Source organism: Clupea harengus, chromosome 15 (genome assembly GCF_900700415.2).
Source record: "Clupea harengus chromosome 15, Ch_v2.0.2, whole genome shotgun sequence".
In the NCBI taxonomy this organism is placed as follows: Eukaryota; Metazoa; Chordata; class Actinopteri; order Clupeiformes; family Clupeidae; genus Clupea; species Clupea harengus.
This window is the reverse complement of record NC_045166.1, coordinates 9,096,807-9,114,011: the sequence shown is the minus strand read 5'-3', so window position 1 is coordinate 9,114,011 and position 17,205 is coordinate 9,096,807. Positions and strand designations below refer to the sequence as shown.

General features: G+C 44.0%; 1 protein-coding gene across 2 annotated transcripts; it reads left to right on the top strand.

Annotated features, from left to right (window-relative positions):
* The first annotated feature begins 4,234 nt into the window (after positions 1-4,234).
* Positions 4,235-7,530, top strand: LOC105892973 (proteasome subunit alpha type-6). 2 transcript variants are annotated; one of them, XM_012819310.3, is made up of 7 exons: positions 4,235-4,413; positions 5,148-5,242; positions 5,345-5,426; positions 5,614-5,769; positions 6,422-6,600; positions 6,779-6,873; positions 7,363-7,530. In XM_012819310.3, exons 1-7 carry the CDS (start codon positions 4,338-4,340, stop codon positions 7,418-7,420), a joined length of 741 nt encoding a protein of 246 aa, XP_012674764.1. In that variant the 5' UTR covers positions 4,235-4,337; the 3' UTR covers positions 7,421-7,530. The 2 variants fall into 2 exon arrangements, with proteins under 2 accessions (XP_012674764.1, XP_031436989.1); XM_031581129.2 differs by lacking the exon at positions 4,235-4,413 and adding an exon at positions 4,483-4,755.
* Positions 7,531-17,205: the final 9,675 nt, after the last annotated feature.

The window sequence follows — 17,205 nt, the reverse complement described above, 5'->3', positions numbered from 1 at the left end:
ATACATGCTTTGAACTGTGCTGCTTCACATCAAATGCTTCTGGGCACAGTGAGCTTATCTATGAGCTGTACCTGTGCATCTGTTGAAACTTCGAGCACTGATGATGACATCAATCATGATGATAAGTAAACATTGCTCATGATTCGTCAGAGTCTGTGTAATGTTTACTGAACAAATATATGAAAATACATCTTGTCAGTTCACTTACACTGAAGGTCACACCCTTCCACAGTAAAGCGGAAGGGGACAAGTTTTGTTTTGTGCCTCTTTTCCTGTGGCACAAAACACAAGTGCCACAATTTTTTTTTTTAATCTTTAACATGCTGCTGTTCATGCGTCAAGGCCTGGAACTGGCCCTTATTTCACATGACTGACCTGAAGACTCTACAGTTCTGGCATTTAACTTGATGTGTTTGTCATTTTCTGTAAAAAAAAAATGTAAATCTTCAAGAATGAGGCTTCAAGAATGCTTTGAAGTTGTACAGGTACAAACTGTCGAGGCACAATTGAACAAACATTGGAGTGATTTCAAAACAATATCAATTTCCAATATAAAGAACTCAAATGTCTACAGCTAAGTTAACATCTCCCTGCTGATAACTGTTCAAATCTTTGCTGAATGTGTAAACTGATGTCTTAATCCGGAGAGGGAAGAATTAAGAATGAAGTTGGATATAGGGTAATTACATACATGTCTGTGTGATATATATGGTATGACATGTGGAATAAGGATGAAGTTTGTTGTGTAGTCATCTCAGAGTTGTAGGTCACTGTGTGACCTGCAGCTGAGACACACCAACCTGCTCCACCGCAGGGGTTGGGACCATTGACTCAAGATCTCTTCCCACTCAGTCTCAGTCTCTTTGACCACAGCGTGCTGCTCTGCAAATGGTGTTTTACCTAACTGAAATGGTTCACTGTGGCTTCGAGCTCGAGCAGAGGAAGGAACACTGTTACTGAAAAATGCTCTCAAATCTGCTCTGCAAAACAGTGTTAAGCAATCAGGGAAACTCATACTCCGTGTGGTAAAAGCAAAAAAATCAGCAGAGATCTCATCTTCCTTTTTATGCACAATGTGGATGGCTAATTACACCTGCTTTGCACTGTTCAGTTGAAACAAATATATGTATACAGTATGTATCATCATATAGGTCTCGTGTTTAATGTAGTTTCTGTCAAAGGTTGCATACCAACGATGCTTTTCAAATGCATATGCAAGTGTGTGATTCTAAGAACTGGTTAAAACAAAACAAAAAACACTTCAACAGCTGATCTGTATCACCAAAAATACACTGATGTAATACATTATACATGCAAGATATAATAATTGCAGCTTTCATGTCTTCAGACAACATTGACAGATCCATGCGAAATTTAAGCAGTTGTCTCAGAACACAACTCAGACCCTTAGGGACTGCTGTCAAAGTCAAGATTCCCTGCACTGGCTATCAGTTTAACACTGCTTCTAGAAACTACCCAGGAATTCAAGAACAGGACAGGAATATGATTTTTTTCAGATCCTGAGAATTTCTGGAAAACATTGGAGGCTATAACAGACCACCACAGCTCTGCTTGCCTGCACCTCAACAAGCCCTATTGGATTGACTGAAACTACTTTAGACCTGCTGCGCATCTATATTGTCTCTGACACTGATTACTGATAACAATGACCAGTATATACATTGCAACTTTAGGGCCCACAGATAACAGTGGTTTTACCTGACCACCTGGGATTAAACAAGTGCACATTGCATTGAAAAACACTTCTTAAAGCAGCATTATGGAGTTTTGGTGTAAAACTAGCGAGCTACCTACCTAAAAAAACATGTAGACACCTTACAAATACCACCAACAGCCCAGTTGGCACTAATAAAAGCTTGTCAACATGCTAATGGGCATATTTTGGCAATATTACTATGTGGTGCTGTGAAGATGTTTCTTACATTTTCACTATATGCACTATGTACAAAAGCACATACAGTGGGAACGACAGGTGTGTTTAACTGTCCCTCACACATGTACCACCAAAACGTATTTGAGGATGAAACCAAAAGTAGTTGCTCATATAGAATACCTCAAAAGTGGCAAATTGTTACATAGTGTTGCTTTAATATCATTTATTTTTTAATTGTTATTTTATTCATTTATTTATTTATTTTTAAGATGATTATTATTGTTGTTGTAAATTTCACTCCTTTATCATTTTATTGTATTATAGTTATTGTTTTCAATGCTACGTTATTCTCTATTCTATTCTCAATTTTTATTTATTTATTTTTTTGCAGTTATTCACCCAAATAAAATCTTAGCATTTCTCACAAGAATGTCCTTAAATGCTTTTAAGCATTGCAGTAACTTCTGTTTCATGTATACTGTACTCGTGGAAAACTTTTGAAATTCGGTGACATTTCTGTGGTGCCATGGTTTCCCCTCCTCCGCAAGTCACAAGGTGGAAGGGGGTCCCTTTGAGACACTGAGGGGGCTGATCACACACATAAAGAGAGAAAGAGATATAACTGTACTTAATGAGGGGGTGGGAGATAGGATCTGAAGCATCGTGGGTAGAAAATAATGACTGAAAAAAAGAAGAAAAAAACACAATGTAAAAAATATGGCTAAGACAAATGAACTAGACAAATGTTTTTTAAAAAGCTGAGTTTTTTTATGTGCATAAAATGGTAAAATGTTAAAGATTCAGGTTGGAAAGAAGAGGAAATTGAATCAATGTCTTGATATAGTCACCAAGTAAGGTAGGTACTTTTTTGAAGCCTTACTGAAAGAGAGAACAAAGGACAAAGACCTTTAAGTGATTGCAGTTTTTACCTATATAATATGGTGAATGAGCCACAATAAACTTCACAGTTGCTTTGGATATAAATTAATGCAAATGTTTTTATTGTCATGCATTGTATAAAAAAAGCATCTAACCTTGAAATCATCATCAAAGCTTGACATTTTGTTCATCTTGATTATTTCATTTCCTCATAGGAAGACTCAGTGTGAGTCATCTTTCCATATTCTCACTGTCTTTACACACCAAACTGAAGTTTTGCCCTAATTTGGCCAGACAAACCCGGTTGTGTTTATCAGTCAACTGAGCACGCTATGTGAAAAATGCAAACTGAGAGGCCAACAAAGGCTAAAAATGCATTGTGACAAGGAATGTATTACACCGCTCACGATGTGGGTAGTTACATAATGTCTGTCCAAAGGTGAACTTACTGTAACTGGGGAATCCCTACTGAATTAAATGGTTGAAATGGCTCAGACATTTATAGACAAAGATGTTGAGGATTACAGTTTAATTTTCACATTTGAACACGGCAGTCAAATGTCATCATAGCCCTTCATACTATGGCAATATTTAGGCCTGTTAGACACTTTGTTAGTTTTACAATGAAGCCCTTAGATTAGCCCGTAGATAGAACTCTTATGTGACTAATGTGGTAGTACAACATGCCATGGACTATTAGGCCTACGCTCTTCTACACCTCAGAACTGTGCTTGGACACCCTCGTGAGCAGTGTTATGAAATGTAGGCCTAAGTGTTAGCCTAATTAGCCTACTGACTTTCATTCACAATTTCATAGTTCTGTTTCCCTTTGGGCTCTGTTTGAAAACAACTGGCCAACTCCATTGTACTTTGTTGCTGTTCTTAAAAACAGTTTTACAGTAAGTGGATGGATCAACTCATAGACAGCTTGAGAGAGGATTTCAGAAAATGTATCCATGATAATTATCTATTCTATAGTCAAGATCTACCTAATCTAGCCAGACCATAAACAAATATTTCGAAGGCAACGTTTCTAATCTTAAGCCTATGTATGGACCTATCTGACAAGTTGACATAGGCTCTATGCCTTAAGTTAACGGCATCTTTTCCTAATTGTACATTAGTACGAATTTTCATCCAAGCTTGCAATGATAGCAAAAACTTAGGCTATGTTTATCTGTAAGTGATGGTCATGGACACAGTCACACTCAACTCTATAGACCTTACATTACCTCCTTTTAAGTATAATTTGCAGAACCTGCAAGGACCATCGGGGTTTGTACTGCCCTAGGGTGTAGGATTAAATGTCCTAGGCTTCTGTTAGAGAGTCGTCCTTAAACGCTACAAAATACTTCTTAGGAGTCCACCACAGCCCTGCTAGGCCTGATCAATTTCGTCCTCCACTGCCTGAGATGGTACCCATAGTAACCATATGCCGCTGAGCTTGACCCCGGTAGTATTAACTGTTAGCGGTAAATTACTTCCGGAGTCGACCTCTGCATGTTGTAGCTTCAATTGTATTCTAAAGTGTTTTCATTTTTTGTGCGCTTGGTTTTTCAAAAAAATGTCTCGGGGTTCAAGTGCGGGGTTTGATAGGCATATCACTATCTTTTCACCAGAGGGAAGACTCTACCAAGTTGGTAAGTAAGCCATAGCTTTGATCATTAAGTTTTTCTTTCTCTAACCTACCGGCTATCTGCCTTGTCATGGCAGCACAGCTAGTTGCATCAGTAGCTATGTCTAGTTCAGTTATTCCTAAAAGTCAGTGTGTTGTAGTTGTCAGCTAGAAGAAATGTAGTTGCGTATGTGCCCGACACTTTAAAGTAATTTGAAAGCAACATGTTTATCACGCATTCAGGTTAATGAATACAAATGTTAATATAGATAACCGTCAACGAGCTAGGAGGATAATGGCTAGCTTAATGCTAGCCGCCGCTAATAGCCGTATCGATGAACGACTGTGTCTGTCTTGTTTACCTTAGGTACATCTTAGTTCTGGTCAATGCATGGAAACAATAGTGATATTTTTTTCTTCATCACGTAGCTCACGCAGTTATTGGTAATTATGATCACAGAAAGTTAAAGCAAGTTACCGAGTTTGCTAGCTTGTTAGCTACCTAGCTAGCAGACAGAGTTCTGTGGTCATGACGTGTTTAACAGTGTAAATTAATGACAATAATATTGACATCACTAAACTGATATCGACAGTGTTACGTTATTTTATATGGTGTTTTAACTCTTACTATTATGCTACTGATTACGCCTTATTTATATTTTAGTCAATACTAAACCATCTCATTTAAATGATTCATATTCATATTAAACATGTTTTTTTGTTTTGTTTGTTTGTTTGTTTTTTTCCCCATGTCTTTAGAATATGCTTTCAAGGCTATTAACCAGGGTGGTCTGACGTCGGTGGCGGTCCGAGGGAAAGATTGTGCAGTGGTGGTCACACAGAAGAAAGTACCGGTAAATCAAGTCAAAACTATGTCTGGCACCCGTGTCTTCAGCTGTTAGCTGAACCCCAAAATTGTCTGACATGTTGAATATTCTCTGTTGTGTCTCTAACAGGACAAGCTGCTGGATTCCGGCACTGTTACTCACCTCTTTAGAATCACGGAGAGCATTGGCTGTGTTATGTCAGGGATGACAGGTAAATCGGTTTGTTTGTGCTTTTTATTACCGTACGTACATATCAATCTCACATGAGGCTAAATACCTGACAAAGGCCTCAAAACCATCTGAAGGACTTTAAACTACAAAGGACTTCAGCTGCACTCAAAGCAGTGTGGTAGCACAACATTTGTAGCAAATGCTAATATTCTTTGTTGTTCTTCTAGCTGACAGCAGATCTCAAGTCCAGAGAGCAAGATATGAGGCGGCTAACTGGATGTACAAGTATGGTTATGAGATTCCAGTGGACATGCTCTGCAAGAGGCTTGCCGACATCTCTCAGGTTTATACACAGAATGCTGAAATGAGGCCACTGGGCTGTTGTAAGTATTCAGCACGATCTCTGCTCTAGCAGTTGTGATACCAGTAAACCTTACCTGTGTGTCTTTTCTGCAACTGGGGATACACATTCCAGACCAGGGGGGTTTGTATGTAAACATTAGTTAAGCTGCTTCTCTGAGATTGTGTATCTCACACAACATGTTGTGATCGTGTGTCATAGTACATCAAGTGCATTAATACATTTAAAAGGTTCTGATTCTGTGGCAAATTAATTACTTGAAGTGAAAGATTAATACTTAATACTCTCCACTTTGGCCAAACAATGTACTCTTGGGCAGTCCACAAGCTACAGTGATTTCTACCTATTCATGTTCCAACTTGTGCTTGGATAAATGTAAGCATTGTGTGAGAATACATTTTCATCTCTGTGCATACGTATACACTGAGAATTGTCACCGCAAAATTTAACATGACCGTGATAACAGGGTTTTGAAATGCACTAGAGCTGATTTACGTATGTATTTGTGACCGTGAGTTGAGATGGCATAACTTCAGTTGCATTTTAATTTTTTAGGTGTATGAGGTTTGAATTTGTCATCCACTGGTTTCGGTGGGACTTGTAACCAAGTCCCCATCCACTGAAGTATCTGTGTGGCATTTCTTTAATGTTTATCATGTCATCCTTACCCTCAGGCATGATTGTGATTGGCGTAGACGAAGAATTGGGTCCGCAGGTATACAAATGTGACCCAGCCGGCTACTACTGTGGGTTCAAGGCCACAGCAGCAGGGGTCAAGCAAACAGAGGCCACCAGCTTCCTGGAGAAGAAAGTGAAGAAAAAACTAGACTGGACCTTTGGACAAACTGTGGAGGTGTGTGACCAAGCACTAATGTTTCTTTACCATGCAATGAATTTTTAATTGCATATACTGCAGAAAGTGTATCAGTGAATCAAGTACTGTTTAGAATGACAAATCATTAATTACATTCTGCCCTTATATAATACTCTGATCTTTCTTATTCTTCCTATCTCTCCCAAAAAAAAAACAGACGGCAGTCACCTGTTTGTCAACAGTGCTTTCAATTGATTTCAAGCCCTCTGAGTTGGAAGTAGGAGTTGTCACCACTGAAGACCCAAAGTTCAGGTAAATGGACACACAGAAATATGCTTACCAGGCAATATCCCACATTCACCCATTTGTCATTTATGTTGGCTCATGTAGACCGTGATGTTGACTTGTAATTGTCCTTATTATTAACTTAATTTTGGCTGTCAGTGCTGGTGCTGGGAATCACCAGTGCATCACACTGACTTCATTGTGGTTTTTAAAATGATTGTGAATGTGGTTTTGAAATTGCGTAAAAGTGTGATATGGTTCAATCTTCCAAGACAGCAAGTATGGTATTTTTTTACTTAAATGAGGCAATTTAAGAATTTCTCAGTACCATACAGTGGACTGTAAAAACAACACTGTAGTAGTCCATCACTAGTGTTAGTAAAGATGCTAATGCTAATAATTCAACATTAAATGATGGTTGGCCTCTGATGCTTGACAAAACATCTAAATTCTCAAATGTTACAAGGGCTATAGCATTCAAGATGCATGACATGATATTCCCTCTTTTTTTGCCAGAATTCTGACCGAGTCGGAGGTAGATACCCACTTGGTTTCCTTGGCAGAGAGGGACTGAAGAGAAGGAGTTGTCTAGTGGGAGACCTGTCGGACCCAGTTACAGAGTGGTGCAAGCCTTGTTTGATGTATATTTACCCCGTTCCATTAAAGACATTTTTGAGAAAAAAAGGAAAGATTTCTTAATTTTTTGCAAATGGTCATTTAATGGTGTCCCACAGTCGTAATGCATTTGAGGAGAATTCTACTGTACCAGTTTAATCACTCACTTCGGGCCCTATTTTGAAACGGCCTATTCCACAGAGGTATGGATTTTGGATATATATATAGGCGTGGCGACAAATTCTCACCGGGAACATTCTTTGCTTTCGTGGACAGAATACATTCTGCAATCTGCTAACTCAAGGAACATGGACCATAGTCCTTTCGTGCACATCATACTTTCAGTAATATAAATATATTTCCTTTTATACTTAAGCAAAACGCTGATGTTTGAGTTCAGGTAGCCTTTGCTTTCGTAGACTGAATTCCCTCTGTAATTTCGTTCACATCATACTTTCCGTGTTGCAGTAGAACTGTTAAGAGGACAAAATGAACATTCGATGGCCTACGATACCTGAACAAATGTACCGTTGTCTACACAAATTAGTTTATTTTGTCTGTAAAGTGAGAAGTGCATTCAGCCGTCTGTCCACAAAGATAAAAAGCGCAACCGTCTGTTCAGTGCAGTGGCGGCGCCAGACATTTTTTTCTGCAGGTGCTATGGGGGAGCTCGGCATTTTAGTGAGGGTGCTATGAAATTAGGATGATAGCCTATGTGTCACATGGTTCTCTACTACAACAACCTTACATGTTTGCTCTCTGAAGCGTCTTTGGGGTCCTTGAAAAGCGCCTATCAAACCGATTGTATTATTATTATCTAGGCTTCTTCCGACAGACGCGCACATCTGCGACGGTCACTGATGTGACGGTGGTCAAACTTAGGACTGACGAATACTGCAACTGCAACTGATTCTTTTATTCCTGTTCATGCAAATATCACAATTGGTACACAGCATCGTTGACAGGCAAACTTTTTCTGTGTCTCATTTAAACAACACATTAATCACGCACAAGTAAAACAGCGCACAAACAATTTAAACAACAATGCACATATTTCACACATATAACACTATTGTAACAGCAACATACCTGTTCATGCAAATATCACAATTGGTACACAGCATCTGCACCAATAAAATCAAATGTCAAAATACATTCAGTACGGCAGTACAGTTAGCTAGCTTACGGAACGTGGAGAATGGGAAATTCCCAGCGAACTAGCTAGCTAATCAGTATGTATCATGATGAACCTCGTGGTATACAAAATATGATAAAACTCTCTGCCCATTGATAAAACTTATTTACAAACAACAAAATACATACTAATCATATAAACTACATGTAATATGTCGAAGTTGTCGACATTTATTGCATTCATCAATCTGTAAGTTTATAAATCATCAGGGTCATTTTGTACAGTGGACCTACCGTTGACAGGCAAACTTTTTCTGTCTAGTAACGGCAACAGTACACACATATAAACTGCCGACCTGCAGTACACCACAGCTCCAGAGGTGGCTCTAAAACACCAACATTATTTACAACTGAATTATGGCGAAACTCATTATATATACATTATATTGTTAAACGGATTTTTCAACTCCGTTACACTGACAAAAGGCATACAGCATGTTATAGAGTCCGCAATCCCAAATACCTAATTTACTTTAAAACACTTGTGGTTGTGAGGATTAAAGTTGGGCGACAGGTGACCACTACCATGTCAGATAGAGTGAAATTAATCTTGGAATAGCAGATAGAATTAACTAAAACAGTCAAAGAGTCAGAAATGCGTTAAAAAGGTATATATTATTTCAGTTCACAATCAACAGTAATCACATAGAACCTTATGTATAGCATACCTAGCACACAGACAGACTGCTTGTCTTAGGCTAAAGAGTCTCTGATTTTTTTTAAAGGCGTCTCCAAAAGAATCCAAAAAAGAGGAAAAAGGCAAAAAGTTAAAATCTTCGGCAAAAAAGGGCATCTTCGTTGCTAATCAACCGAAACGAGTCTTCAGCGACACAGGGCAATCAATGCATGATCAGACAGCTTTCATTAATGTTACACAGCTAACAATACCTTAGTTGCATTGTACTCCAACAACGCAAACTGTCCCAACCAGCTTTTACAAAAACTCCTTTGTTGGTGTAGCCTTGGCCAGCCACTCACCAGACTACGCCACCCCTTGAGCTATAATAGAGAGCAAGGGGAACTCCGTCCCAATAATGGTCCGACACAGGTTCTTTGGAAAGATATAAAAGATTAGGTTTAATTTTGTTTCTCGTTAAAACAAGGTGTCACTTTGGTTGTCAATAAATAAATACATAAATACATTAAATGGACTTCAGGGGAATGCCCCAGCCGTTGGGTAAGAATCCGGAGCCACTGACCACACAGACTAACAGGGGCCTGCCTCCAATACCACATGTGAAGGAGAGCACACACTACTAGCTCATTGGCCACACCACCGCAAGCGCACCACTTGGGCACATTAAGAAAAAGGGGTTCACACTTCACTGCATTACACTGCACATCTTATCAAAGGTGAGAAACTATCTTAGAGGAAAACCTGGCCAACCTGTAATCTAGGCTAGGGCCCCAAACGATACCCAGGCTATTGCGGCAGGGGAGATGACACAGGGGAAACAGATAACAAATTAATGAAACAAACAAACAAAAATAAACCCTCTAACCTGTGGCTCACAATATCCTCTTAGCCACATATACACACCTAGGCCCCCAGGCTAGAGGGGAAAACAGAGATACATATATTCTAAAAGCAGCACCCGGACCTATAACTAACTGGAAGAGAACAGCAGCTAACAATGCAGTATAGCTGTGTGCTTCAATAGCTTCTTCGCTGTCTAAACAGCTACACCCGAGAACGTCATGCACCTGGTATCTATATGCGGCCAGCAACCACAATAACCACCGCACTGATACACTGACTGCTACTTAACACGTTGCGATGCATGTAAACGGGATATGGATTGCAGTTGGTAGGGAAGACGCTCAACTCGTTCCTGTTGGCATCCGCTCTATAACAAGCTACCGTGTCGCTGAAGACAACGCTCCAAAACGCGGCTTCACTCCACCATCAGTAATGGATGGCTACCGGCATAAGGACCCAAGGTGTATATATCTATGCCTGTTTGCACTAAACTAATTGGAACCCAGCCCAAGCCCCTACTAGTGACGTACACACAGGAGAAAGGTGACAGAGGTGAATCAAAATAAAAGTTCGCTACACCCATTGGTCCCACCGGCTACAATCCACCCCCTCCAAATGAATCGGCGACCCGACGATGACAGCTCAGGTCCTGGACTCTTCTCCTTCCGTACTTATTGGTTCGTTGTTCCTGGCACTCACTGCTCGGGGGAGGTGATGGGGATTAGAATGCTGACCTAGCTTAGATCTTACTGAGCGTCGCAAGGTGGGGGTCGTGTCTCCAGACCCAGCATCCATTTCAACAGCAGGGGGGGTGTCAGGCGGCACAGGCATCTCCAGTTCAACCGCAGAAGCGGCATCAGACGGTTCGGGCATGGCTTGGGGTTCCTCTCCACGGTACCAGACCACCACATCCCCTGTGTCACCTTCCTCTAAGGCTGGGGGTACCCTAGACAGTCCCGCTCCATGGGTTGACGTTGTTTTGTCTCCCTCTGAGGCCGGAGATACCCTGGGTAGCCCGGCTCCACTGGTTGATGCGGTATCACGATCTACTGTGGGTCGTAATCCGTCAGGGACGCCCCGCATCTCGGACCGATGTACCTGCCGGATCCGTCCATCCCCAACTGCCGGGGCCACTGTGTAAACTACACCTGCTCCTGAGGGGCCACGTACTACTCGGAAGGCTGACGGATTCCAATAATCTTGAATTTTATTTCTTCCTTGGACACGGTTTCGCAAATAAACAAACTCCCCTTCTTTAAAGCCACCATCATTTACTTGGTCATTATGGTTTTGGTTACGCCTCCGAGCCAACTCTTCCGCTCGTCGTCTGACATGCTCATGAGTCACTCTGACGCTTTGTTGGTGTTTCTGGACCCACTCCTCCAGGGGCTGGTCGTTGGATGCTGTCTCTCCGGTCCCAAGCAAGAAATCAACTGGCAACCGGGGGTGATGACCAAACATCAGATAGTATGGAGTATGTCCAGTAGTCTGATGGGGTGTGGTGTTATAGGCAAAGGTAAGCTGAGGAAGATGTTGTGGCCAGCGTCGCTTCTCCTCCACAGGCAGTGTGCGCAGGAGGTCGTGCACGGTACGGTTGAACCGTTCACACTGTCCATTACCCTGTGGGTGATACGGCGTGGTTCGACTCTTCTGAATCCCATACATCTGGCACAGCTGCTGGATCAGCAGGCTCTCAAAGTTTCTGCCTTGATCGGAGTGTATACGGGCAGGGGGCCCAAACCGATGGAACCATTGCTGCACCAATGCCTGGGCCACCGTTGGTGCCCTCTGGTCCTTAGTGGTGATGGCTTGTGAGTACTTGGTGAAGATGTCCGTGAGGATGAGCACATTCTCCCTTCCATCACTGGCAGGTTCCAACACCGTAAAGTCAATGGCCAGGATCTCATTAGGTTGCGTGGCCTGCAGGGTGCCCCAGTAAGTGCGGACCTTGGGTTGTACTGCCTTGCCCAATACACATCGCTGGCACTGCTGGCGCCATCGCTCCGTGTCCTTGGTCATACTTGGCCAAAAACATCGGCTCCGTAGAAGTTGGAGTGTCCTTTCGGTGCCCTGATGCCCCTGTCCGTCATGTATACTCCGTAAGACTTCTTCTTGTAAGCACTGGGGCAGCAGCAGTTGGACAGTCTCTGGGCCTCCCCCCGGGGTGTGGATTACCCGGTACAACACCCCCTCCTGTTCAGTCAGGCGGTCCCACTGCCGGAGTAGCGCTCTGCTAGACCTGGACAAAAGTTCTCGTTCTCCTGCCCCTGGCTGCTGCCCCTCCTGATAGTACTTCTGTACGGGTCCGATGACAGGGTCCGATTGCTGCAGCAGGCGGAGGTCCTGAGGTGTGCGCCCTGGTAAAGCGACTACTTCCTCACACTGTCCTACTGTGAAAGGCACTTGAGCAACCTCCCCCAGGACCCCCAGCACTGGGACCTCTGTCCCAAAGGCAAACCTTTCTAAATATTGGCGGGACAGAGCATCTGCATTTTGATTACTGTTCCCTGGTCGATACTTGATGTTAAAATTAAACGATGCCAGTTGAGAGGCCCATCGCTGTTCAGTCGCGCCCAGTTTAGCAGTCTGCAGATGACTGAGGGGGTTATTATCAGTGAGAATGGTGAAGTGGTTACCAAGCAGATACTCCCGAAATTTCTCCGTCACTGCCCATTTGACTGCAAGCAATTCAAGCTTCATGGAGCTGTAGTTCTCCATATTCCTCTCTGCCGCTCTAAGACCTCTACTGGCAAACGCCACTGGCCGCACTTTGCCCTCATGGTCCTGTGCGAGAATAGCACCAAGGCCCCCATGGCTGGCATCTACCTCCAAGACGAAGGGCTTCCTAAAGTCGGCATATGCCAGCACTGGAGCCGAAATAAGTCTCTCCTTTAGGGACAGGAATGCTCGCTCACAAGCTTCGTCCCACACGGATGCCAGGGGGACTGGAAGAGTCTTCCCTTTCCTGCGTGGCCCACTGAGCTTTCCTACCAGTTGGTGTAGAGGGGCGGCAAGCTTTGAAAACCCTTTTACAAATCTACGGTAGTAGCTTGCAAACCCAAGAAAGGATCGCAGCTCTGCCAGATGCCCAGGGCGTCTCCACTCTTTAACCACCTCGATTTTGGCTGGGTCAGTTGACACCCCCTCAGTAGACACCACATGCCCCAGGTAGCTGACCTGGTGTTGGAAAAAACTGCATTTGGACAGTTTAACCTTTAGCCCCTGTTTATTCAGTCGGCCAAAGACTTCCCCCAGTCTTTCGAGATGTTGCTCAACCGTATTGGAAAAAACAATCACATCGTCTAGGTACAGTAAAACGGACTGGTATCTGCAATCCCCAAACATGCGCTCCATTAAGCGCTGGAAAGTGCCTGGGGCATTACAAAGGCCAAAAGGCATTCTGTTAAACTCAAACAGGCCAAACGGTGTACAGAAAGCAGTCTTTGGTTTGTCACGCTCAACTACGGGAACCTGATTGTACCCACTTACGAGATCTAAAGTGGAGAACCAAGTCGCCCCGGACAGCGCATCCAAAGACTCCTCTATACGGGGGAGGGGGTATGCGTCCCGACGGGTCTTGGCGTTCAACTGTCTATAATCGACGCAAAGGCGGAGACTCCCGTCCTTCTTGGTAACGAGGACGATAGGGGACGAGTACGGGCTGCTACTTTCCCTGATCACTTTACTATCCAGAAGCTGTTGAATATGCGCCTTCACGGTCTCGTACTGGGAAGGTGGAATTCTCCTGTAAGGCTGGCGGACAGGAACATCGTCCAACAATGGGATTTCATGGGCGATTAAGGATGTGCATCCCAAGTCTCTGTCGTTTCGGGAGAAGATACTACTGTATTGAGCGAACAGAGCCTGGGCCTGGGGAACTTGGGGCTGAGATAGCTCCGGAAAATCAGGCATAGTGAATGTGGGTGTACTGATGCGTTCAACCACCTCTTGCGCAGAGACATAGGCCTGACAATCTTCCCATGAAGGCTCAACGGAGATGGAGGTAGTTGTTCCCCCAGCTGACGCGATCACCACCTGTACGGTGCCAATGGTGCTACGAGGGGGAAGCCACACCTCCATGGTACTGACATTGACCACAGGTGCATACAAGAGACCCTTCTTGGCTACCACGAGGGTGGGGGATACCAGCAAGCCTTCAGGCAATTGTTCGTCCTCTAAGCCCACTGGCTCAAGCAAGAACTCGGCAGATTCAAGGTGAGGACACGTCACTGGAACCATAGTAAGGGCCCCCGCTTCAAGACAGACTGAGGCTGTTCCCTGAACTTTCACTTTGAAGGGTTTAGGGGCATTAACAATGGCTTTGACTTTTTCACAATGCCGTAGCGCACGCAGGGCCGCCGGGGCCGCCAAACTCACTGGAGGGGAGTGGAAGAGCCGGGAACCATGTTGTTCGAAAAGGACCTGGTAGCACTCCCCCAGTATATTCATCCCCAGTATACCTGGTGTTACGGCTTTACGCTCTTTAACCGCCGCATTCGGTGGATCTTTGACAACCAGGACGCCCCGTCCCGAGATACACTGTCCTAGTACTACCACCTCCAGTTCGATGTAACCAATATAAGGAATATCTAACCCATTAGCGGCCTTGAGGCCCAACCATTTACAATCTTTCTTTTGTAGGTGATGGAAATGCTCTTGAAAGAAACTCTCGGTTATAGTGGTCACCATTGACCCAGTATCAATCAGGCAGGGAACGGTCACTCCTCCCATCAACACAGGCAAAACAGGGCAAGATCTAACTAGCTTGTCTAGTGAAGGGGAGAGCAATGAGCCAGCACCATGTCCTCCCAGTGTGTGGCTCTGCACACTGGGGGTTGCTAGTTTTCCGGCTGGCTAGTGGGTTGTTCATGTCTAACTGACTGGCTAGAGGAGTGGTCAGACGGAAACCGGAGAGTAGGTCTACTATTGCGAGCAGAGAAGGTCTGGCAATAGCGGGCTATGTGTCCTGGTTTGTCGCATATAAGACAAATGGGCTGACCATCAGGTGCCCGTTTATAACGGTCACCCCTACGAGACTGTGGAGCCTGTGATTGACTACGGGTGTGTCCTAGCTGCCTAACAAGCATGTCCAATTGGGCTTGTTGCTTAAGGACCAGGTCTTTCAACTCTGAAAATTCTGGAGATGGAGTAGCTGTAGCTGCACACTGCGATACAACCTGTGTTTCACTGCTTCGGCCAGAGACATGATGGCTACGCTCGCGATCCCTTTGCCCCTCCTCCGCCCACCTAAGGGCTTCTTTCCGTACATCTAGAAGAGACAACTCCCCACTTTCCCGCACCAGTCTCTTGAGTTCCCTGCGTAACATAGGATCACAGACATTCTCACAAAACTGGTCCCTCAATACAATATCAGGGTTACGAAGTGAATCACTCTTGGCCTGTTTTACCTTATCCATCAGTGCCATTAATGCATGAGAAAATTCAAACAAACTTTCCTGTTCCTTTTGTTTACGATCGAAAAAGCGCTGCTGCCAGTATACATACGACTTTGGACAACCATATACCTCTTTTAAAACTTTGATAATCAAATCAGGATTTTCCCGAGTTGCTGTAGGTCGGTATTTTATCTCGTTACGGGCTTCACCCTCTAAGTGATCAAACAAAAACAAAGCTTTTTCAAAAGCTGACATGTGTCTCGACCTTATACAGCTTTGGGCTTCCTCCACCCATTCTTCAACCGACAGAGACCCTGCAGTTGCAGAGCCGGAGAACTTGGGGCACCGCCGCTCCCGAGGCAGATAAAAGGCCTGTTCTTGTCTCACCGGCTGGATGCTACTCCCACTAGCATCATTCCCAGTGCCTCTCGCCAGCCTCTCATTCTCTGCCTGGAGCTGCTCCATACGATGTCGTAGCTGTTCCAGCTCTGACGCAGCCCCCTCTGGGTCGGTCATTTCGTTGCTAGCTGCTGTTCTCTTTATACGCACGCACACTCAACCATATACACAAAACTAGACGGATGCTGCTTGACTTGACCAACCTAGCGACACACTGTTGTTTAACGAACCAAATCCTGCCGACTACGCCAAATGTAGCCTTGGCCAGCCACTCACCAGACTACGCCACCCCTTGAGCTATAATAGAGAGCAAGGGGAACTCCGTCCCAATAATGGTCCGACACAGGTTCTTTGGAAAGATATAAAAGATTAGGTTTAATTTTGTTTCTCGTTAAAACAAGGTGTCACTTTGGTTGTCAATAAATAAATACATAAATACATTAAATGGACTTCAGGGGAATGCCCCAGCCGTTGGGTAAGAATCCGGAGCCACTGACCACACAGACTAACAGGGGCCTGCCTCCAATACCACATGTGAAGGAGAGCACACACTACTAGCTCATTGGCCACACCACCGCAAGCGCACCACTTGGGCACATTAAGAAAAAGGGGTTCACACTTCACTGCATTACACTGCACATCTTATCAAAGGTGAGAAACTATCTTAGAGGAAAACCTGGCCAACCTGTAATCTAGGCTAGGGCCCCAAACGATACCCAGGCTATTGCGGCAGGGGAGATGACACAGGGGAAACAGATAACAAATTAATGAAACAAACAAACAAAAATAAACCCTCTAACCTGTGGCTCACAATATCCTCTTAGCCACATATACACACCTAGGCCCCCAGGCTAGAGGGGAAAACAGAGATACATATATTCTAAAAGCAGCACCCGGACCTATAACTAACTGGAAGAGAACAGCAGCTAACAATGCAGTATAGCTGTGTGCTTCAATAGCTTCTTCGCTGTCTAAACAGCTACACCCGAGAACGTCATGCACCTGGTATCTATATGCGGCCAGCAACCACAATAACCACCGCACTGATACACTGACTGCTACTTAACACGTTGCGATGCATGTAAACGGGATATGGATTGCAGTTGGTAGGGAAGACGCTCAACTCGTTCCTGTTGGCATCCGCTCTATAACAAGCTACCGTGTCGCTGAAGACAACGCTCCAAAACGCGGCTTCACTCCACCATCAGTAATGGATGGCTACCGGCATAAGGACCCAAGGTGTATATATCTATGCCTGTTTGCACTAAACTAATT